The sequence below is a fragment of the Anopheles aquasalis genome, chromosome 2 (genome assembly GCF_943734665.1).
Source record: "Anopheles aquasalis chromosome 2, idAnoAquaMG_Q_19, whole genome shotgun sequence".
NCBI classification, from domain to species: domain Eukaryota; kingdom Metazoa; phylum Arthropoda; class Insecta; order Diptera; family Culicidae; genus Anopheles; species Anopheles aquasalis.
In genome coordinates this window covers 64,173,147-64,198,146 of record NC_064877.1, presented here as the reverse complement: position 1 = coordinate 64,198,146, position 25,000 = coordinate 64,173,147, and the positions used below count along the sequence as shown (strand labels likewise).

Here is a 25,000-nt window from a genome sequence, read left to right as displayed (position 1 = left end):
GATCGGATGGCGCATCTTGAATGCTAAATGTGCTTTTTTCCCTCTTCTTTTTATCGTGATGCTTTCACTTAACAATGATTAAACGTAACGCCGGCACGTAACGAGACACACAAAAAGGATGGACGCTTTTGGTGCCAACAAGCTACCATTTGCAGGTTGTAATTTGTTTTACGGAATGGAGGCCTGGAGGGAATGCGCTTTGCGACACCGTTCTGGAACGGAATGTAATGACCGTGGTATGCAAACAAATGATCAGCTTAAGGATGCTTGAAAATGGATCCAGTGTTGGTCGATGTTTCCGATCGTTTACATGGAATAAATGAATAGCATACGGATGAACCGTTGTCAACTTAGAAAGATCAGATAAGTAGTGCCAAGTCATCGCCATCCCTTTGAAAACGCCATCGACTTTGAAAACGTGGCTTTTGTTTAAAAAAAAAAACGTAATTAGGCGGCGAAATGTACTAAACTTTATTGAATTGGTCCGTAACATTATCACAATGTTACCATTTAGCAAGAAAAGATAAAATTAAACGCTATTAAAAAAATAATACGTAAGCCATCGTCAAGGACGTACGTAGTTAGGCTTCCACTGAGCGAAGGATCGCAATCGCAACTTCATAAATAAATTGCTTTGAAAGGTAGAAGCATGTCACTTCAAGTTGATGTTGAATCCAAAAATAGCGTGGGCTTGAAGAATGAGCATTTAGAATCGATTGAAGCGGTCAATAGTCATGATTATTGCAAAGAAGTAATCAATTTGAACCCAACTACCAGGTGTATGCATATGAAACCGACCTATTTGATTTGCGAAAAAACGCTTTTTCTTGGAAAATGGAATTGTTGTAAAAATGGATGCGCTGCTTAGCCATTACCTGTCCCAACGAAGCAAATGAATGTTCATCTGATAGAGTCAAGTCTGGTGAGTTAGTCGCAAGTGGTAATTGTTACCAATTTTACCGTGTCCTAAGCCGATATTCCGCGCGGTGCGAAGCATTTTCATCGAGTAAAATTGATATTTTGGTTGTTTTTTTTACACAGGTCACGATCGAAATTGATTAATTGTTGCTTTTAATGGTCGTTAGTAACCGTTTTGGCCAATAAGGCCTGCAATTTGATCACTTCTATTAATTTCGCTGGTTTTTGGTTCTCTCATCAATATCACTACTTTTAAATTTTTTAAACCACAATTGGCACTGTGTTTCAGTGAGAGCATGCCCACCGTAACCTTCAATAAAAATTTTATGCGATTACCGCTTGTTTCGGTGTATAGCACTAGGCTGAACTGGGCTACATTAATGGATTTCTGTACACTAAATCCGCATCGAATTTCTCTTCCAGTCTTCATAAACCACCAGAAGAATATGAAAACATTTGATAATAAATCAGTTTTTTTAAGTTGGAATTCTCTTTTGCACTCTGCTACTCGTGGTAGACGAAAAGAAATCCCGTAAACCCCTTTTCCCTCTGAGCAGTAGCTTCCATTACTAAATGCCATAAGATGCCAGCCCCGGGCGCGTGCGATTGCGTGCCAATGGAAATAGTTTACAGCATGCCTCACGTACCATCTCCGCTCCTCTTACGACCGAGTACGTGTTGAATGGTCCGGAAACGGCTGGGCTGAAATGTGATATTAGCAAACGAGAGCGAAAAGACACACCAACGAGCACTAGAACGGCAACAGAATGGCGCTGCGTTGCGTTGGAATGTTTTTCCTTTGAAACTCATTTCCGGACAAAGCCAAAATTCAATAACGGCGGCGCATTTCACCATGCTGTGAGCAGCCAACACACTCCAAGGTTAAGTTCGTTGTTCTAACCAACCGCAGTGATCGTTCGAGAACGCCCCGTGCCAATGCCGCTGACGTTCCTTGCTGCGTTCCTCTTCCTGCGTTGTTTCGGCCGAAGGAGTTGGTTCGTCCTCGTTTTGGATAATCTTTCGATCGCCCCTCCCTCATGGCGAACACACCTGTGTGCGCGCGTGTGCGAGCGTTTGTCACGCAAACCCCAAACGCAACCAGGCGATGGAAACCGATAGCGATGAGCCCCGGTGGTACCCGATGGCATCGTCAGTAATGACTTCTCATCGATTCATGCGCTTCCCCGTTGCTGGGCCGGACGACCTTCCTGTTTCCTGCTTCCAAGTGGAAACGGCATTTCATTCCCGCGCCCACGAGAACCAACAACAAGTGTCTCATAAAGCAAGGCATTTGGCTCGACATTTCTCAATCTTTACTTGGCCCCGGCAGCAGCAGCGCTGCTCAAGTCGAGTCGAGGAAAAAGCGAGCATAATAGTAGCGGCAGTAGCAGCAGCAGCAGCAACTCGTCCCATTTGGCGTGCCCAAGACTAATGCTCGCGCCAAAGTTGAAGGTTCCGTTCCGAGAGGGGTACCAGGGGCCCGCTGTCACGCCGAAGGGGTTGCTGGTGCAAGCAAGATGGTTTGTGCAGCGAGCAAGGAAGCCGCCAAGATAGAGAGATTGAGAGATAGCGATCGCGTGGTGCCACGGTCAAATAACTTTTCCTTCACCTCACTCACAGGGCCACTCTGGGTCCAGTTCGCGGGGTTGGCATTTTGCAAAATGAATTTCGTGCTGCCCGGGGATTAACGTTGAGGAATGCTGGTTTTAAAATGGATGTAGAGGGGGGCTGGCCTGGCTGCACCAAAGGCAAACGAACGCATTCAATGCCACGTGGTAGCGGGCCCCCGGGTTGCTAGCAATGGAAATCCGTGAGGTGGTGAGGAGTAATGTAATGGAACACACATTGTATCCACCCTGGGAAGAGTGCTGGTGGCCGCGGAGGAGCGGGGAAATAAATAGAACGGCTTGAGTATGAGTCAGCGCAGCGCGGCGTAGCGCAGCGCAACGTTCGCTTGCTCGCTGGAAGGAAGCCATACTGAAGAGAGTTGCTGGTGGTTCAAGTATGATTAATTTCGATTGCATTCGATGGCGATGGCCACGGGATCCGGTGGCGATAGAAGACGATTTTCCAACGCCCTCCCTCAGTTTGATTGATGTTCAGCCCCGTTTTTTTTTCATGCTGCAGCCCGGGATTAGAACGTCGATCGATGTTACTTAAGTCCCGGCAGTCCACTTTATGTAATGCTTGTGGCTTTTTGCTTGATTTGCGCTGGCATTCGTTGCAGTTCGTTGCAGCGATAGCACCCACACCGTGACTTGACCTTTTGGACTCGTTCGGATGTCCGGTGACCACCCACGGATGACCACGGCACGGTTGTGGAGTAAAACCGCCGAAAATCTCCCCTTTTTCTTCCTGATCCAGTTGGCCATGGTTGCTGCTGTAACACGACAGTGACCTTGAGCCCGTTGGTTGCATAATCTAGTTTGGCAAGAATTGCAGAAAATGTTTTCCACCTCGGCCCTAGTGGCCCATCCTCCTGGACCGGTGTGTGTTTGAAGCAGCTTTTGGCAGCCAACGGAGATTGGCGGGGCCTCCTGTGATGTGATCGATGGTGGTGTTGATTGCTCTCCCGTTTGGTGGTGATGTTGAGCAAGCGCTTTTTGATGTCACTACCAGCAACAGCAGCACCAGCAGCAGCAGCAGCAGGCTTTGGCAGACAGCTTGGCATCATTTCAAAAACGGGGGTTTCCAAAACATCATCTCTAGCAACCATTGGTAGCACCGAAGAGGAGGGGAGGATTGGTGGCGTAGTATGGATCTGTGGTGTGGATCTAGCCTAGCCCTTGGCTACCGGGGTTTGATTATGAAATTCCGAGCAGAGGGTCGCCGGGGAAGGGTTGCCATCATTTGGTTGAATATTTTACAAACTTCTGTCGATACCTTGTGCTAGCAGCATCAGCAGCATCAGCAGCACTCGTCCACATTTATTGCTCTAATCGCACCTCACACCCCGAGCTGCAGAGGTTTTTGGCAGAGGGTTGCCCACTTCACTTGGCTAGCTGCCAGCACGTCGACACAGCCAGCTATTCGCTTCGTGTAGGAGGCTCGCAGCTTCGTGCAGCATCACGAGCGGAGCAAAAGCGGTGAAAAGACTGAACGACGATTTCACCGACGGCTTTCGGGAGGCGGAGAAGGGCCGACCAATGCTGCATTGGCAGCCATCCACGCGTTCTGGCTTTGCTCCCGTCCCGTCGTGTATTGACACAGATGTTTCAGCTTTTCTCGGTTCGAACCGGTTAGAACTCGTGTGGGTGTGGGGGCGTGCGGGTGGGTTCACAATAATGCGGCACAATCTAGTGGCACACGTGGCACACGTTGTACTTTAATCGGAAAGATGGCCGATGCAGTGGAAAGCCCGCTGAAAGATAATGATTTTATTGAGGCAACGGGAGCGCAATTCTTGCTCGCGATGAAATGTGTTTTATTACCGAAGCTGCCAATGGTCCAGCGGCCAGTCTCTTTACTCCACGACGATTTTGTAATTGAAGTAAAACAGTTCCTGGATTGCACCACCTAGAGCGATTGGGCGTTTTATTTATATAAACGAATCGCAACACAAAGAGGTTTATTGCCAACGCCACTGTCACTGTTTACTAGATCGCCGGGTGCCGGGCGCTGCACACACGATGCGTGCTAAAGCCTACTGCATCGTAGTCGTAGATTGCGTTCATGACGTTCCAGAATTTAGCACTTGGCCAGCCAAGTGAGTTCGTCATTGTCCAACGCGCGGCCACTTGAGGAGCGACGACTACATCACCAACCAGGTATGGGCCTGATGATAAGACGATTTAAATATAGAAATGATAATATTGATGCAGCCCGTTATCTCGCACTCGCAAAGGAAATGATGATGACGATGGCGATAGGTTACGATACGCCCGGGCGGACCCTCCGGTGCGGAAGTGCCAGTAGCAGGCTGGTTTTTTTTGTTGAAGAGCCAACGAGACGGCACACCGAGTGGCGCACGGTGCCATAAGGGTGTGGGAATTTCGCCACACGCGCGCTGACGAAGTTACTAGCTGGCGACAGCGTACAATCCAAGCCACAGGCGCGTCACCTCGCAGTTGCCGCGTATGAAGCTCGATTCTTAATTAATAGCCCGCTTCATGTAATTTGCATAAACGCCTGCGGTGTCTGCTGAAGACGGCGAGTGGGGCAGGGCTGTGTGCTTTGCATGTCAGCGGCAGATTAGCTACCGAGCTGTCCACGGGCACGGCACACGAGAAATCGTGAATATGTATTACGAAACGAACGAACGAACGAACGAACGAGTTTTTTGTGGTTTGTTTTTGCGCGAACTCCGCGATCTGTGGCCGTGTGTCGCACCACGTGATGGTTGGCTCATTCGCAATTGAACCGTTTAACCACCGGCGCTTGCTCGTCTTGTGCCCAGCTATGGTATGGGAAGGGAAGAACAAGGCCAATAACGTATCTTATCTAATGCATATAAATCGAATAGTTTGAAGAGGATACACTTCGTGGGTTTGTTTTTCGCTCTCCCTTCCTATTTTTCTTCTTCGAGAGTGAATGGACCTTTGGAAGAACTCTTCCACCATATTGTGCCCTTATCCTTTCTGTCCAAGCCTTCTCCAGCCAACCATGACGGACGAAGCTGAGCTTTTCGGTTTTTTTACGAGTCCGCCGCCGTATAAAGCTGAGAGGCGCCCCAAAAGCAGGGTGACAGGATAGGACAGGACAGGAGTATCGTAAAAACGCTAGACGCCACCGTGGCTAGACAGGACAGCCTTGCCGAAGCCCATTAACTCCAACCAGGCTGTGAGGCTTTTCCGCGCTCGAAATACCACGAATCGCACACCGACGAGGGGCGACCGATGAACCGACGGTTGATCGGTGACGTAAAGTTACGCGAAGATATGGCCATTTCGGCCAAACAAAAAGCCGATCCGAACGGAACCTCCAAAAAGGACTGGATGGACGGTTTGACAATTTGCTGTGAAGCGCAGACCAACCAACCAACCAACTAACCCACGAAACGGGGAAGTAATCACAATAAACTTGGCAAAGGAGAAAACAAAAACAAAACTAGTTGGAATCCTTTACCATCGGGTGCCATAAAATGAATTGTTTGTTGTGTTTGGCAGCGCGACTCGTCACTTGACCGAGGTTGCTGGAAGGACTAGTTCCTCCTGAAGGCGCGTTTGCTTCTTCGACGTCTTATCACGTTAAAATTGAATTTGCTTTTGCTTTGTGAGGAATGTTCTTCAGTAAACTTATGGCATTCGCCGGACAGTGAAGCGAAACTATCAAACAGTTTATCTATTTTAGAAGGAAATGAATACCTTCGTGCAGCTAACACTCGTCTGATGTATCTTAGAGCAGGTGATGACATTTTTGAAAACTACTACTTTACATCGATAGAATATTTTTTACATCATCAGCTTGCTTGAGTATGGTACAAAAATGGCATAGAATAACCTAAATAAAACTGGATTATTTTCTAAAATTTAATTGAAAAATGACAGAGTTGTGGCCAATGTGTCACTAAAAAGCAAATTGTTCCTCCTTTTCATAGGAATCCAAATAAAAATTAGCACGGAGCATTAGAAGAACCATTTCTTTCCTTATGCTTCCAAACTGCACGAAGGTCAGTCATATCGCTTTGAACAGGACTCTGCTCCGGGTCATAAAACGAAGAAAACTTTAAGCATTGCGTGCGGAAAATTTTCCCCATTTCTTCACCAATGAGCGATGGAAAGAAGGCTGCTTTTGATCAGTATTTCCGAATGTCGCAACGAATTTATACAACGTTTGTATAAATTGATTAGAATAAATGCTGACGAATTTCTATTAGATTAATGTGACACATTTCTGTAATTTGATAATTCGTTTTCGCACAATTACATTCCTGCTTTAGTTACCACCTCTGCTTGAACGGTATGGTATGGTTGTATGCTATTTACAGAACAAATTGAACAGTGACATAATTGCTTCACCCCTTGAACACCGACCGAGGCAGAGGCAATGGATGGAAATTAATTGCAGATTAAAAACCGGAAAGCTGCCGAGTGCATGCTGGTGAGCAATATTGTTTAATGATTTCAGGTCGTTTCCAGCGTAATGGCGTTGGAATGGGCGTTTGCGGCTCTAGCTCTAGGAGGGGCGCTAGACCTAGAGCGCACAAAGCGAATGGCGCCCAAACGTAGCGGCAACCCTTTCGCCACCGCGCCATCACCACGTCAGAGGCCCATTTCTCACCAATTACAGTGATTTGAATAATTCACTTCCTGCACCATTTCTTTGCGCCATCGCGTCGTCGCGTACGGTTCGTAGGTCTAGCGAGCTTTCCTCGCTTTTCCTCCTTCACCACCACGATGATTGCCTACCTGCCAGGCCGCGTACCGTGAGACGGATGCAAATCATTAAAGTTCCTTCTCCGGCCACACAAAGCCACACCACGGAGCCGTTTGCGTGCGAAGACAATTTGAATGCCAATGGCGAAATGGTGGGGAGGGCGAGAGAAAAAACGAAAATTGGCCTTTGGTGTGTAACTGAGAACTTGTTGAACTGTTTCTGCTGCTGCTGCTGCTGGTGCTGGTGCTGGTTGGGAGCTTTTGGCATTTGTGAAATTCGGCACGGAATGCACCGCGCACGGCGATCGCGTGGATAATAAACAAACCTAATTCCAGCTTCGTTTCACTGGCCATTCGGTGGCCGGTGAGGTGTATGTGTCTTTGTGTCGTCCTCTAGTGTTTATTGCTTCACCCCAAACGAGGACAGACTGGTAGGGAGGAAGGCAGGAAGGATTGTTTGATTATTCATCATCAAACACCTCGACGAAAACCACCGGAATGGTGCTCTCCCGTGTGGACACTGAGGTGAGCCTCCCGATGGAGACGCCTGGTAGGCGATGTTTTCGAGCGAATTTAGGCGCCACTCAACGTCGACACCTCGTTTGGCATTCCTGTGGTGTGCTCGTGTGCCCCAGCGTCTGTAACCGAGGACATGGGCTCCGTAGTGTCCTCATAAAGATCTTTATTAATACTGCATGAATCATAAATGGGGGGCGACGGATAGCCAGTCCTGGTTGGCACATTGGCAGCGATCTCGGCGCGCCTTTCGGCCTCTACCGACCCAACTCGTTATGTGGAATTTGCCCTTCTGCTTCTGCTTCTCTTTCTCCTCTTCTTTGGTCATCCTTTTTACAAAACCTTCCCTTTCACGAGCGACGACAAGTGCCTATACCTTTCGACAAAGTAACATCCACTGCCATTCCGTGGTAACCAAAGGACCACAAAAGAACCTACACCCCTCTCTTTCCACACTCAACGGAATTCATTAATAGATGCAACGTTGACCGATATTCATTACAAGTTTCATAGAGTCGCTTTTTTCCTGCATTTGCCTGCCCTGGTGGTGGTGGTGATGGTGGTCTACAAGGTTACAGCGCTCCGGTCGACCTCTGCCCTTTTTATACTGCCACTCGTGGGCCTGGTCGTGGCGAGTTACAATAGCCTGCAAACTGCCCTTGTGCCCTTTACCGGGCCCCTCCGGATGGCAGCAGCGGGGAAACAAATAAAAAAAGAAAATGAAACAGAAGATAACAAAAGTCGAAATCAAGCTAATAGGCAGCCCGCTGCCTGGTGGAGGGCGACTGCGCAATGCGCTGTAAAAAGTTTGCTGGCCATTCGCTTCCGCTTCCTGGTTCGCTCAGCGAAGAAATCATTCCGTGAGCATAATCCATTTAACCCCCTTTTCCCCCTGAGGGAGGGGTTTGGATGATAATAGGTTGGAGGGAGTGGTATGGTATGCGCCACCAAGTCTAGCGCGTCACCGATAGATACGTCGACCGTTCGTGAAGCCAATTCCCTTGGGGTTTAAGGCCCGAGTCGCTGTAAGTCGCGCGCACCGCGTGGTGAAGGTCATCGAGGGTTGATAATGGAGCAGCAGCAGTTGTGGCGACGCAGAAATTCCAACAGAAAGGGCGAACAGATTACATATCTTGGAGGAAATTGATTTTCCGTGGAGATGGGGAGGGAAATGGAACCACAGCACCGCCCGGAGTGGCTATTGTTAGCCCCGAGCCATTGACAGCTGACATCTCGAGCAGCTCGAGCTTGAGAGATGCGGTGGAATGTTGAATCCTTCTTGCGGTGCCGGTGTGATGAAGCGCTTTCCGTGCGATAACCGAACACGAACGCATCGTGACACACCGGCGCGTTACGGGATGATTTATGACCCAGAAAAGGGGCCATACCCTCAAGATGGTCCTCGTCGGAGGAAGCCAAGAATCCTATTTGTTACGTTCACCACGGGATCTTCTCCCGAGGCGCGTCCCGAGAAATCCGAAAACGCTCGTCGTTAGCCGGCATCGTGACTTCAGTCCAATATCCCATCCCCTCCTTATGATGATGATGATGATGATGATGGTGAAAAATGGGGGTTCCGGACCTCAGGAATTCAATTAACACCGAGCACAATTTCGGGACGGAACACGAATCCCAGCCAACGAGCCCAGAGAGATCGAGGAACTTTTCGCGCGAATCGTTCGAGAAATCTTTTCCCCTAAACATGGGGTTTGGGGTTCTCCTCTTCGGGGGATCATCTTTATCCGCGGCAGCTAATGGAGCGCTCGCTCGACCTCCGCTTATCTATCCCAAAGCCATGCCAGGCCAGGCCAGGCCAGCCATAATTTTACTTTTAACGAGTGTCGCGTTAAAGGCGAAACCACGCGATAAGCATTCCCGACCGACGGCGATTACCGCTAGAACCGCTCGCGAGAACAGTATTTAATGGACGCTCTTCTGTTTCTATGGACACAGCAAATACAGAGCGTAAAACGGTGGAAAACTAAACCAATAAAATAGGTTCTCAACTAGAACTGCTGTGGAATGTCGTGGAGGCAAACAGGAACGAGTCCGGGAGTTATCCTTCCTCCAAAGGCTCCACAATCGCTATCGCTTTATCGTTGTGCACCTCGCTCTAGCACGAGCCTCATGCTTCTGTTTTCAATTACACATCCTTGTTTCCCTGGACCATGCCTCGGTTTACGGTCCTGTAAAGCATAGAACCGTCGGCCTGTGTATCTGTCATCCGGTCTTCCGGTCGGTCCGGATGGTCAGGACACAAAAGGCAGACACAAGCGATTGGGTTCTCTATTATCCGTGACAAAGTTCTGCCAGGTCCGTTGGGGCACACAAGGGAAGGGCGAGATGGAAATGAAAAAAAGTGTGGAAGAAAGGAGGAAGCTAACATGTAAAACAGGCCGCCAGTTTGCTGCTGGAGCTTCTGCATTGCACCGACCCGGGAACGCTTGGTTGACGGATTACCGAGAGTTGCATCATGGTGGTGCTGGTGGAAGCGAGCCCCAGCATTATCGCAATTTGTTGAGCAACTGTTCCTGTTGTTCCTTGCTTTTGGTCGTGTATCCGGTAGCAGTAGAGGCAGCCAGCCAGCAGGTGGCGCAGTTTTCAATTAATGCAAAGCTCGTCCCTCTACTAATTGACTATAAATCAAGCAGCGTGCAGCGGCATGGTTGGTGTTATCCAGCAGCCAGCACAGTTGGTCGATTGCTCACCCTCTTTCTTCATTTCTCTCTTTCTCACCGGGTCACAGTGTCGCCCCCCGGGTGTTTCCCGGTGGAATAGGGCGATAGAAGAACAAGATGAAACGATACCAATAACACAAACTGGGCACAAATCAGTAAATAGATATAAATTTCCGTCTCCACCCGCGTGTAAATAAACAATTCCTCGTTCGTTCCTTTCACTTCCTACTGTGATCTTCCCTTTCCGTGATCGCGAAGCAAATCTCCTCCGTTTTCGATCATCTGTTTACAGAATGTGTCCATCCGGTGCGGATGGTGGTGGTGGTTTGGGGAGGTTTCGGTGATAGGTGAATCGACGCCACGGTGACTCACTTGGGTGTTCACCTTGTGTTTGGGTGTGCACGTTTTGATCGCAAAGGGTTTGACTAGTGTAGAGCAGGGGCCTGAAGCTCATATTAGTATGCAGGCTGCAAAAAAAAGTAACAGATAGTCAGCAGCCGCAGTTTTCATGTTTCAACCAGTCCGACGGCCATTTCTCCACATAATTTGGAGGTGCATGGCTTTATTTAATTTGCTTTTCCCCGCTAAAGCCCAACCGGTGCCTGTGTTCGTGGCCAGAGAGGGAAATACCATTTCAAAACTGGTCACCGCACTGGGAAAACGAAATGATGTAACACCGTTGCCAAAATCCGATGATGGAGGCGCCCTTCGTAATGGAGGCGCCAGGTAACTGGTAAAATTTCAGAGCTTTGAAATAACAATTTATATGGTTAAATAACCCATGGATCCCAAAATCCACAATGTGGTGTATGTTGCAATGTTGATAAATCGTTTCTTCATTCTTGTTTTCGAACACTACTGTCATTGCAGATACAGGGTGAGGCAAAAAAACTGCAACACATTTAAAACGCCATATATTTTTCATTTTTGTTTGGAATTTTTTGAGTAAAACCAAAAAACGTCGGGAATTTCATAAACTTTCAGAATCAGTTCAGTTTTTTATGGTATGTTACTGTTTGGGTGAATTATGATCTTGAGACGGTAGAAGAAACCATCGCTCGTTGCCCGCAGAGTGCTTTGTGGTATTTTGGCTCATTCTTAGAGAAGCGTCTGCCTAAACTGTTCAAAACTATGTCATTTTTTAGGTCTAACCTTGCCCTTCAAAATACCGCAAACGGAGAAGTCCTGCGCTTTTTGCGCCGATAGATATTGACAGCCAATGAGACATGGAAATGAAGTGTGAAATGTTTCTTTACGCTAATTTCATGTCTCGGTTGCTTTGAGTCCCATATTTTTTCCCATTCACTAAATCCCCTATTTTTTTTTCGTTTAAAAGCTACAGGATAACGAATGGTTTCTCACCAAAGAAAACAAAGTTCAGAATTTCATCACTTGCGGCCAAGCGAAGCAAGGCCTCTTCACGGTCTGAAAACCATAATTCCTCCAAAAAGTAACTGTCACAAAAAAGTGACGCCAGCCATCGGCAGCTGGGAGCGCTGCCGGCAGCCGATGATGACGCTCGATCCCGGCTGTGTATGAGTGCAATAAGCACACCTGGATCAAGCGTCCACTGGAGGCCAATGTCCTGCTGGTGCTGCCGGTAGCGGAGTCTGAGAGAAGCGCGCGAAGGCGCACCATGTAAAATCTTGGTGGAACGTGAGGAAAACTTGGTGGAACGTTAGTAAAACTTGAGTGATACGTGTAGAAACTTTGGATAACGAATAAACAGTTGAACGTTTGCAACATTATTTAACATGAAGCTGTTCGCGTGTGAAAAGCTCAACGTTTACGGTTTCTGCGCGATCGGATGAACTGAGCGGACGAACCACCGAAAGTGGCCCGCACAGCCGTGGAGAGAGAAATGCGTAGCGTTGAAAACGTGAAAGTGTTTGACATTGCACGAGTTATTGACCTGCTTGTACGCACGATAGTTGAATCATCGCGATGAGGAACTGCGCCTCATGATGGATATCGTGCGACAGAGGAATTTGTTCGTGGAGTGACCGCGCGGGCGACCACATTATTTGTGTAAAGCCTTCGCGCATGGATTATTCGTGATTGAATGTTTGCCCTTGTACCGGCGAACAATCATTGCCAAAAGCTTAGCGTCGCATTGGGCTTCTGCTATCGGATGAACTGCGCGGCGAACCACCGAAAGTGGACCGCATAGCCGAGAAGTGAGAAGTGCATAGCGTGAAAACGTAATAGTTATTGAAATTTGGTGAAATTGACCTTCCTGTACGCACGATAGCGAACTACCGTGATGAGGAACTGCGCCTCATAACGGATAGCGTGCGACAAAATTGCATTGGATGAGTGACCGCGCGGGCGACCACATTAGTGATCCGCACGGCACTAAACGGTGGGAAATAGACCACGAATTGTGGTGTGGTTGAAATTGAAAGAGACCCGCATAGCTTGTGTTTGATTTAAATATTTCGTACATAGCACGATAGCGCGTGTGCTATTCGACATTTATTGCCATCAAAGTGTGCGAAATTACAGTTAGTGCGCGATGAGCGTCGCGCACACACAGCGAAAGATATGGCCTTGAGGCTTGTGGAAAGTAGAAATGACAAGATAGCATGGCGGCCAGGAACTCATGCAGCGCGGTACAAGGGAAGAGCGATGCCAGAACATTGTAAATCGCAAGGCTTCACGACGCTTACTCGTAGAAGTATTGATTGCGTAGGAATACGGTTGTGCGATTTGAACACTGCGCGCGTTTTGAACAGTACGCGATTGAACAGTGCGCGAACCGATTTTTGTGCGCGATTTGGATTTGATAGTGCTTACGAACAGTGAAGTGCGGCCGACCACTTAGAAGTGATCCGCACAACCTGTGATCATCACATTGACATTATTATTTGCGCTCGTTTTTGCGACCGAGGTGCTGCATTTAAAGTGAGTGCGCGGAAAGCGTTGCAGCATCAGCAGCGAAATGAACCGGCAAGAAGAAAATGGCGTACCCGCCGAGAGCGCTTCGCGAACGACGCCGACTCCCCTCGCGAACTCTTCGGCTGCCCTTTTCGCAACACCAGGGCGCGCGGAGGCTGCTGCGAACGAACGAACGTACGGCGAGCGGAGTGTCGTAGAAACCATGCTGGCTGACATGTCCATGAAGATCGCTGAGGTCAATGAACGGCTTCTGGCGATGGAACGACGCCGGGCACAGCATGGCGACCAACGCGGACCAGAGCAGCATGGCGTCCCGAAACCCACGCAGGGTACCACTCTTTACCAGGCAAATGGTGGTAATCGCCATGCCACCACCACGACGCACTATGCGATACCCAGCACGCTGTCGCAGACGCCGGCGGCAACGTATATGCAGCCGCCGCCTATAACGCGGGCGTACCCGACATTGTCCGCTCCGGTCGGAACATACCAGCCATATCTCGAAAATCCCACGGCGCACGCGACATACCAACATGGGTGGCCCCAAACCCTGCTGAACCAGAGCCAAATATCGGCGAGGCAAGGGGTTCCCCAAGATCTGCCGCCGTTTTCCGGACTGGCTGAGGAGTGGCCGATATTCATTGCAAGCTTCGAAAACTCCACCGCGATATGCGGGTACAGTGCGGAGCAGAACCTGCTAAGACTCCAAAAGGCGCTGAAGGGGAAGGCGTTAGAGGCGGTAAGGTATCGTCTATTCCACCCCTCTAACCTAGCAGGAGTCATAGCAACACTGCGGACTTTGTTTGGACGGCCAGAGGTGATCGTACACAACATGATCTCCACGATTCGCCGCCTGCCGCGCCACACCGAGCAACAGAACGCCGGTAACACCTCGAAAAATGCTGGCTATGTCAACCCGAACACCATTAGCAGATCTGCCGTTACCCAGACCCATGGGCCCGGCGTAACTGGAGGCTATGGAGCACAGCAACAGGCCGTCGACTTGGCCATTGCTCATGCATCAGCCACCAGTAGATTCGCCTCGCCGGTAACGATGTTCCCGACCAACACATCGAGCTTCATGGAGAGGTCGGCAGTCATCACATCGGGTGTAGCGATCGCTACCTCTGGCGCTCCTCATGCAACTGGCTACGACCCCTCGGAAAGCGCCGATAGCTACCCGCCTCGACAATCGGTAGTAATCGGACCGAGCGGAGGCCAACAGCAGCGTCAGCAGTGGGAGCAGCATCAGCCGCAGCAGCATCATCAGAGGGAGCAACGGCAGGAGCAGAAGCATCAAGAGGCTCAGCCGCAGCGACAGCGGACCTCATTTGACCAACTTGATGCAACTGGCCACGACCCCTCGGAAAGCGCCGATGGCTACCTTCAGCAACAACAATCGGTAGTCCTCGGACCGAGCGGAGGCCAACAGCAGCGTCAGCAGAGGGAGCAGCATCAGCAGCAGCAGCAGCAGACGCAGCATCTGCAGCAGCAGCAGAAGGAGCAGAGCTCGTCGTCGCGACATAACGACGGCTCCACCCCCTGCAATAACACCAAGGGCCAATGGTACCAAACTGCAAACGAAGATAATGAAAACGATTTGCCCAGTACCAACGGATGGCTCTCAAATTCGAAAGATCGGCTTGACAGAACAACGAAGAAGCCGAGAACACTACCCAGACACCACCCCGTTACCGTTCCAATGGTCAAGTTACACCTTCACTTGCCGAGACGGAGAACATCATTCAACCGAGTGCGCAAACGCTATCACCACCGAGTCCAGCAGATGACAAACCCAGGACGGAAACTGCTCGAGTCGGTCAGCGATTGCTGTACGAAATTCACTGCGGCATCCCGCGGCTTGAAGGAAGTATCGAAGGAGGAGGATGATAGCAAACGGTTGATGCAACCAACGACGACAAACCTGCGGTGGTTGATCAATCCGCCTGATGCGCAACCGACAATGATCATCCAGCAGCACCGAAGGCATCCTGGCTGTCATCACAGAAGTCAGCATACGATTGCTAGAAGGAGCGAAACTCTTCGAAAGATTGTCGCCTCTCACCCAGATCGCGTACGCAACCGGGTTTCCGGAACTAGTGCGCGTCCACGCGCAGTGCGCAATTGGACATACGCGTCCTGGTATGACCAATCGGGTTCCGAATGTATGTGAACGATGCATCGGAACTTGCATCCCGCTCGCCAAAAGGGGTTGGGACAGGAAACAGACCATGTAATGATAGGAATCGTTAGCGCGGATGAAGGCTTACTGCATTATCACTAACAGAGAGTAATAGTTGCGTCCGTGATCAGTAGGTGGACAATTGAACGTTCAACAACGAAAGTTATTGTAAAGCGTAACAGGACAAAGGGTTGCGCTAGATGTGAACTCAAGAGATAAAATTAGCTAGAAATTAGAGCAAGATTCCACTCTTGCACGCTAGGCTTGCCATTAAGAACGACATGTTGGGTGATTAGAATCGTTACCTTAATGAACCTCGGTAGGGACGCCTGACAAGTTAGACCTGCCGATCACTGGTAACAGGAGTGACGTGCCCTACGGAGCACATCACTACGGGGGAGAATGTCACAAAAAAGTGACGCCAGCCATCGGCAGCTGGGAGCGCTGCCGGCAGCCGATGATGACGCTCGATCCCGGCTGTGTATGAGTGCAATAAGCACACCTGGATCAAGCGTCCACTGGAGGCCAATGTCCTGCTGGTGCTGCCGGTAGCGGAGTCTGAGAGAAGCGCGCGAAGGCGCACCATGTAAAATCTTGGTGGAACGTGAGGAAAACTTGGTGGAACGTTAGTAAAACTTGAGTGATACGTGTAGAAACTTTGGATAACGAATAAACAGTTGAACGTTTGCAACAGTAACATACCGTAAAAAAAATAACTGATTCTGAAAGTTTATGAAATTCCCAACATATTTTGGTTTTATTCAATAAAATCCTAACAAAAATGAAAAATATATGGCGTTTTAACTGTGTTGCAGTTTTTTTGCCTCACCCTGTATATCACCAATCTTCAATTCCAACATGTGCATAGAAGAAAATTACCAGAAACATACAATTAATGACCAAACTAAACATACATATACACCAAGTGGACGTGGCCGCGGGTCTGGCCTTGAGAATACCTACCAGACGAAGCTGACACCGAGTGGCGCATTGTGGTGAAGGCAATCGAGTTGATCTCCGATTCGGGAGCCCACATCTTGGCTGAGTGAGTGTGTGCGTGTGTTTGAGGAGTTCCGCAAGGATATGGATTCTCTGCACGACTTCTTATCACATACACGCGTGCACACAAACTAGTCAACGGCTACTCCTGGCCTGGGGCTCTCCGGTGTTGCTCGGATTTTGTGCGCGCGTTTTTTGGATTTGGTTTGGTTTGGTTTGTCTTCTTATCAACTACTTCACTATCGATCTTGTTTTTGTTCCCGCTACGATTGCGATCTCACTACCCCTTTTTTCTATTGCTTCGGAAACAATGCACTGTGTGTTAAAGCTTTCGATTGCAGCACGAAACGGCTGCGGCGTTGGTGTTGGTGTTGTTGTTGAAGTTGTTGGCGTTGTTGGCTTAAGGTGTTTGTGGATGTAGCAACCCACTGGGCACGACGGAACATTGTTCGAATGTTCGATTGGCTGGTTTGTCTCAAGCACGAGATACACGCCTTGCTGACAGGCAACCAGACAGCAAGAGTATGCTAGTTGTTACTGCTTTCCGAATGGCGATGGCGTACGCTGTGTGCTCCCTGTCCGTTCGGTTCCGTCTCGATAACGATTGAACACTTTTGTTTCGACACTCGTACCGGCGTTAAGACCGCCCGTTAGTGGTGTGTTTGTTGTTGGATCAATTGACTGAAATGCTATAAAATGGAGGGTTCCACTGGTGGCTGGAAGGGATGTAGAGTATGCGTCGTATGTAAATGCGCTTCCACTTCCACTCGCCGAGCAAGCAACCAGACACGCACGCTCGCACGCACGCAGGATGTGTGTATAAAATGCAATTGATGGTGAATGTTGCAATGGAATAATAAGCGAAGAAATGGCGTTGATGATGGGATAGGGGAAGGCATAAACGGACGGCATAAAAGAATATTGGCCAATCTGTAGCTGCTGAATTCATTATAAGGGTTTGCTACATGTCACAGAACATACAGGAATACTTTCGAACATTTCATGATAAATAACTCAATGCTCTTATGATACATTAAATAAAATGTTGGGTAAGCAAATGCCCTACAAGAAATAAATCTTTCAGAGGATATCTTTCATGGCTCTAAACACCTAAACAAATATCTGTTTCATATGGAATCCAGATGGAAAGGGACGTTTTGGGATATTATATAACAAGAGTTAGCAAAGACTTGGTCACTGTTGCATAAAAAGTGTTTCATTTCTATTTAAAATATGACCTCACGACTCTATGCGATCGGAGAGGTTGCGAAGATCGTAAGCCACACAAACGCTCACAAGGATCTGGATTTGTTTTGCAAGGTGTTTAGTAAGCTATGGCTGTTTTTTTTAAGGAATCATAGTAGCCTATGCACGTAATAAATTATTATTACAAAGGCTACATGGCCGGATTATTGTAGCCAGGGTGCGCCATCAGGCGGTACCCTATTTTTAAGTTGAATAACTCTGTCATTTTGCAGCCGATTTGAACAAATAGGCCAGTTTCTGAAACTTCAGTCTATGGCATTTTAGCAATGGATCACTTCACGTTAAAAGAGCGGACTGAAATTGTCAAACTTTACATTAAAAATAATCAGTCAATAGTGAAACTGCGATCGTGCAATGGATGGTTTCCTCCTTTGCCGCATATGATGGCACTGGATATTTATCTGTGGGTCTGTTTGAAAAATAAGGTTTATGTAAACAAATTGAAGGCTATGAAACAGTTTAAAGCAAATATTAGAGCTGAAATTGCAAAAATAACTCCCTAAATGTTATCAAATACAATGCAAAATGCCCGAAAAAGGGCCGCTTTTTGTATGCCATCTGAAGGCGGTCATTTGATCAATATCATATTTTGAGTATGGCACAATAAATGGCATAGAATAACCTAAATAAAAGGGGTTTATTTTCTAAAATCGGTTGAAAAATGACAGAGTTATTCAATTTTAACATAGAATACCGCCTGACGATGCACCCCGTACATCGACGGATTATTGTATAACTCCACTAGAGAGTTAATCTGATTTGGTTATAGTGATTAAAGTGAAGAGTCTCATTCAACCACACAATTTTCCATACCAGGAATAGAGAAGCCAGCAATCCAGAAGCGATCCATTATCCACAAGCCACCGACTATCATCACGAAATTACGCAACTGCAGACCGTTTGCCAAATGGAACCTGATCAAAGTGGTTTATGCTAAGATATCTCACTTCATGAGACATGGGCCAACCCTATTCCAAACGTCAGAATCACGGAAACACATTCCAAACCCGAACATAACAGCCAATGGTGGCTTATGCAATGTTACCCCCTTACGCCGGGTGGGTGTCCGCGATGGCCAGCTCGCAGCACGTCCCCTCGAAGACACGTGCGTGAAAATCGATCTGTTAGCAATTTATGACCCTCATCAAAACCCTGGTATCCGTAACTGATCGAACCACTTAAAACCGCTTGGCGGCTGGAAGAGTGAGGTCGCGCATCGGTCCGTCGGTCGGTGGTCGGTGCTTGATTACATCTGGTGGAGAACGCAAAGCATCGGCATCGACATTGTGCAACGCCGCTGCCAAAGAACGGGGTCCTCGACACGGAATCGTTCGATTGCTCAGCCCCACGGGTAATGAGCTGTAATGACGTTAAGTGGGTGCGACCAAAATGTCTCCAGCAACTTCTCGTCATTCGGCGCGTTTCGAATGCTAACGAGCTCGTGGAGGGAAATCCCCATCACGGAATTCCCGGTTTTTGCTGATACTGCGCATCCCCCCTCCCCCTGTTAAAGGCTAAGATAAACGATCAGCAGCTAATCTAGTGAAAAGTCGGCCAACGACCGAGTCCTTATCGAGTGTTGACGGCCACGGCACAAAGCCGGTCTAGCTCGCTCATCACTCCTCTGCGTCTTCGTCTTCGTTCGACAAAAGGAAATTTTTTTTTCGTTCTATTTTTTAGGTTTTTGTTTTTTGGACCGATCTGTACGCGACCTGTCGTCGGTTACTGTATCCCCGGATGATGATAGCAGCCCTGACTACCAGTATTTTGAAAGTGCAAAAACACTGCCCACCGGTTTGTCTCGATTGAGTGACTGACGGTGCGCCACAGCACAAGAACCACCACTACTCGAGCTCAGCGAAAGACATCATTCAACCGGCGACGGACTCGTGCTCATCGTGTCACGGTGAGGCGTTGATGCGTCGTTGAAAAACCTACTGGTGGGGGGCACTGCTTACTTTTGCTTTCGCGCCAAAGACAACATGTACCGGCCGGCCAGCCAGCCAGCCAGCCAGGGAGAGAGGTTGGCCTTTAACAATTAATCACACAATCGCCTGCTTGCGCGACAAAGCCCGGGACCGCCCAAGGGGGTGGCACAAATTGCACCCGTCTTCATCTTCGTCTCTCGCCAATCATTAGCCAGCACGGGCTACCAGTGCGCTGATGGTTTGGTTTTCTCCTCCCGCAGAAAAAGCAAAAACAACCAAAGATCAATTTCTCTGTTTTGATAGTTCGCGCGCTGCGACGCTGAATGGAGAAAGGAAGGCATCGAGTTTGCACAATGGCTTTTACCCGCGTCGTCGTCGTCGACGTCGTCGTTGGGGCTAATGTTAGAAAACGGTGGTCGGTACCAGACCGGACGCAACCTCTCATCTTCCATCCCCAACCTCCCGCAGACACACGTTTCGTGATTTTGTGCTGCGTGATTTCATCTCCCTTCGAAGCCGAACGAAGCGTTGAGCGAAGCGATGCTGAGCGAATCTCCGCCGACGACGACGACGACGAAGCTGTGCTCCACTGCACGTGCTCGTTCTCGTTCTAGTGTATGTATGTGGTTGTGTGGGCAGGATTTGGGACTACAGGGCACTGCAGTAGTGGATCAAACAGAGGCCAACAACAGCAACAGCAGCAGCAGCAGCCTACTGCCGTTGGATCACCAATTTCTCTGACAATTTTCCACGCAGCATTTCATCACAGCAGCAGCAGCAGCAGCAGCAGTGATGCTCGAACGCTCGCAGTGCGTTCGCGTGCACGAGAAGCACAAACACGATGCGAGCATCTCACAGCGCGCGCGTTTGTAGCGACGGCCCCGCGAGCAGGCTTTGACAAAAGGAAAACACATTTTCAACAAACAAACGGAGCACGCGAGAGAGAGAGAGAGAACGAGTGAGAGAGGAAGTGACAGAAAGAGAAAGAGAAAAGGGGTTTTCTGTCGGTTATTGTTTGAGCGTTTGCCGTTCTTTTTTTGTTGCGCTTTTTTCAGCCACCAGGCGTCTCCATTTCAGCCTCCTGTACGTCCGCTGCGACGAGGGGTTTTTTGCGGCTTGCTAAATGAAAATTTATCAACAAAGACAGGACACTGCGTGAGGATGCTGGTGCCGATGCCGATGCCGATGACGGTGATGATGCTGGATGATGGTGAGAAGGATGCTGACGACGATGATGATGCGGTAAAAGACCACAGCAGAAGGCACATCAAAGGTATCGGTTGCAAATGCGTGCGTTTGTGATGCGTGGTGTGCGTGCACGCGCGCGCGTGTATCTGTGCGAGTAAGATGATGTGATTATCACCGGATTATCATGCATTCCATTAGCCTAATTTTTGGGTTTTTTTTTTGTTATTGTTTGAAAAGCATTTTTTTCCTCGTTTGTTATTACACAACGCAACAGCCACGATAGCGCACCTGGGATACACTGCAAAGAGATACACACGAAATGCAAACCACTTTCCGTGACACGCGCACACTCGTTGTTGTTTTGTTGATAGTGTCACGGCACGACACGCACTCCCATAATTCAATCACAACGCGTTAACACGACGGTTCGCTTCCGGTTTCTTTTTTTTTTTTTTGTTAAACCAGGACCACCAGACCACAGGCTAGTTGGTGGTAGGAAGAAGGCACACCAAAAAAGTGGTTTCAAAAGGGCGCGCGTGCGTGCGTGCGTTCTTGCACGCGTCTCCGTTGCGTGTCTGTGTCTGCGTTGTTTTGACAAGGCTCTCTGGCCGCCAGCTCTAAGCTGTGACTCCGCGAAAAGAGCAGTCTCGCATCGAAGCGTGCTACCCTAGCAACGAGCAGCACGAGCACCGCGAACCGCTGAAGATGACTGCATCGATAGCGCGCGCGGAACGGAAACCGAACGAAAGCCCCCCGTCGGCGGATCTTGTCTCACTCTTCTGACCTCACGATACGGTGCGGTGCGACGATGTGTCCTTTCCTGCCCTTCTGCAGCAGCAACGGAGAGGCCACTCACTCGCCACGGTGTTGACCGCATGGAAGGATAACACAAGGGATCAAACGGGACCAAATGGAACGGGACTGGGGCTGGTTGTGGCTGGAATGTGTCCTGCAGCGAGTGCAGACCCAATGGGAGGGGGGTGCAAAGGTAGAGGGTGCAAAAGGAAAATAAAAGGAAAGCAAACCGTTTGCGGACCGCTTTGATCAGGGTGGCAACGGAAATGGGGCTCGATGCTGGACACTGGGACAAGGGATAAACGGTTTTTGACGGTCCGTGGGGAAGGTGTGGGGTCCGGGGGGGTAGGAAGGGAGGATCTGCTGCTGCTGCTGCTGCTACTGCTGCTGATCCGCTGGTCGCTGGAGAATGCGGTTCCGCGGTCCGTTTTCCGTCCCGATCCGGACGAGCTGCTTGCAACGACTGAATGGTGACTGAACAGCGAGCGTGCGAGAGAGTGCCGTGGCCCGGCATCGGCATCAGACTCACGACCCCGGACCGTCCCCCATGCACACCGATACCGTGCGCCACTTTGCTTTGTTTTGGAGCGAACAGGCGGGTCGCATCGTCGGAGAGGGTTCTTGCAGCAAAGCAAAACCCGGTGCTCCACAGAGAGAGAGAGAGAGAGAGAGAGAAAGTTGGCGAAAACCGAGCGAAAGCGAGAGATAAGGGATGGTTGGCTCGGTGCTCTACAGCGGTGGGTGGGTACAGTAGGTGCCAAGATTTGCTTCATTGTCACCGCGGAAAGCCGGGGAAAAATGCAAGATCAACTATTTCATAGAAATTTGATGATCTCAGTCTATTGGTTAACGATTCGACATTAAAAATTGTATTTTCAGTATTTTTCGATAGATTTTCAGCGTCATAATTACTAAGCACTCCTCCAAGAAGATTATTTTGCAACCTTGTCTTCCGTGGAAATGCTAAATGCAAGTATGGCTATCAAGCCAAACTATTCAAAATAGTTAAGTTTCTCAATATTTTTTACTGCAAAGCAACGGTGTAGAAAATAGATAAACAAGAATTTCTAAAGCTGTATAGGCTCATTTCTGAATAATGCACTTAATTGGGTTTTACAGTTTATGCATATAAGGCATTTTATAACATAAAAGAAAAGAAATTTTTAGATAAAAAATAGTGTAAATAATGATGTATAGCTCTCTCCATGATAAAGAAATTGCAATGAATTACGTGCGTCCAACATTTACAACTATATTTTGTTTTAAATTGAAAAAAACGTGTTTTACTTGTGCATAGTATTCAAAATTGAAACACGAAGGATAATTTTGACAGCTTAATAATATTTTAGTCTTAATAATATGATAGTCGTCTTTAACTTTACGAAATAACCCCAAACACTTTAACATCAAGTTCTACTAAGTAGCATCTTACACTCGATGACGGACAGACCACAGGTACACCATCGGTACACGCTAAGTATAGATAGCACTTCTTCAAACAGCGCAACCACCTGATCTTGCGCCTTGCCGAAAAAAAGATAAGTTGATAAGCAGCGATACGGGCGCTAGGGTCGTCCCGCCTGCTGTGACGCAGCAGGTTCTCGCATCTCCACGCGCACCTCCAAAGTAGGCCACTAAATTTCCCTTGTAGGCTACGGAGACAGTAGGCTATAAATGCTCGCTATAATTATCGTTCCCAGACAGTCTCAACAACCGTTGCGCGATTGTTGCGTGATCCGAAATTGGCTAGGGGTCATAAAGTTGGCCACAGTTTGCACACCGTCGGTCCACTGTTTGTTGATGTGTATATATATTCATCCCACAAATTCGGCCGAATGTCATCCCTTGCCGGAAAGCAGGAGCGCGGTTTGTCGGTTGGTAAACAAACTGCGATCCGTCTCGACGGCGGTTCCCTCTGGTAGCGTGGCATGCGCAATGCCGCTCCCGACAGAACCAAGGCGTTCTACGTTCGCTCACCAGAGCAGGAACAGGTAGCAGCACCGCTAGTAGCAGTTAATGCCGAACTGTAAGCTAACCTTTAATTGAATTATGTGTCTCCGAATTTCGATTGACAAACAATCGGCGGAAGTTCAATTCAATGTTCAGCAATGGAGAGATCCTTCAACAGCGCCTTGCGCCCAAGGCCTTCTAAGTGTCGAGGCGAGGCTCGGCGCGCACACACCGCATGCTAATGGTATCGATGCACGCTAAACTCACCTTGGTCACGGAACAGCCGCTTGTACTTGCCCAGCTGATGCTGATCGAGCCAATCGTCCACGATGGAGGCGCGCCGCCGGTGTGCCGCTCCCGGCCCGAACGGTCCCGGCCGTCCACCGCCCGGGTACGGTGCAAGTATTTCGTAATCGGCAGCATTCGCGTTGAACCAATCGTTCCAGAAACACAGCACTAGCTTCGACAGCGAAATGGTGAACGTCAAACTAAGCACTACCGCTACGAGAATCTTCACGCACCGCACTAGCATAGCTTCGAACAACCGCGGGTTTCCACCGCATTCGCATTCAGCATGTCACCGAGACACACAAACACACTCGCACGTACGTACGCACGCACGCACGCACTCACAGTGATAGCCAGAGGGCCTGCTGACCACCAGTTAGCGCGGAAGCACCGTGCGAGCAATCGATTGCGAAACCACCAAGTATATCCTTCGCTTCGCTAGCACGCTCTTCGGTATCACGGAGTTCCGCTGCCAAACTGCCTCGGGGGGTTCCCTTGGAAAATGCGTTCACTACATGATGGTTGGCCTCGTTTGCAGCGTTGTCGTCGTCGTTGTTGTCGACGACATCGGAGCGATGGTGACCGGATTGCAAAACAATCGTTGCTTCAATCACGCCACACACTCGCTACTCGCGGAACACCAATTCACTGTCCACAGTGACTGACAGCGGCAGGCGAGATCTAGTTTGCCATTTTCCATCGCCAACTCTTCCGCCCTTCCTTTCACAGCCCACCGTTGGTTTTCGCCGCCCTTTGCGCCCCCCTTCCAGTAGCCAGGGGATGTAATATGCTTGGCGGACTAGCTCGCTCGCAGAAATCAGGTTTCAGAGAGTGAGCGAGTGCGAATCGCTGAGAGTGGGAGAGAGTCCTTTGGGTTGTTGTGGCATTTCCTGCTGGAGAGTGAGGTCTAGAATTGTTTGGATGAAAAACACGTGGTAAATGTTTGTTTCCTCTTTGCTCTTCTCTTGATGCTCCCGGTTTTTATTTGAGAGGCATGCTCGTACAGAATATTGGGGGGTTTTAGTTCGATCGTTCAGGTCCAGATAGTTTGTAATGAATTTTCTTTTGATATTATCGTTT

General features: G+C 48.9%; 1 protein-coding gene and 1 long non-coding RNA gene across 9 annotated transcripts in view; both read right to left on the bottom strand.

Moving 5' to 3' along the window:
* Positions 1 to 24,259, bottom strand: part of LOC126570595 (apoptosis-resistant E3 ubiquitin protein ligase 1) — a 32,132-nt gene extending 7,873 nt beyond the window's left edge. For 3 of the 8 annotated variants that reach the window (XM_050228489.1, XM_050228490.1, XM_050228492.1), the window contains exon 1: positions 23,900 to 24,259. In XM_050228489.1, coding sequence (XP_050084446.1) covers positions 23,900 to 24,164 — 265 coding nt within the window. In that variant the 5' untranslated portion in view covers positions 24,165 to 24,259. Of the gene's footprint in view, positions 1 to 16,469; positions 17,222 to 21,175; positions 22,132 to 23,899 lie in introns of those variants that run through there. The other 5 variants (XM_050228493.1, XM_050228497.1, XM_050228495.1 and 2 more) reach the window with 4 other exon arrangements.
* On the bottom strand, positions 3,799 to 4,691 carry LOC126570687 (uncharacterized). The gene is made up of 2 exons (XR_007607846.1): positions 4,350 to 4,691; positions 3,799 to 4,279 (listed from the first exon to the last, which is right to left on the bottom strand). It is a non-coding gene; the product is annotated as an uncharacterized LOC126570687 (long non-coding RNA).
* Positions 24,260 to 25,000: the final 741 nt, after the last annotated feature.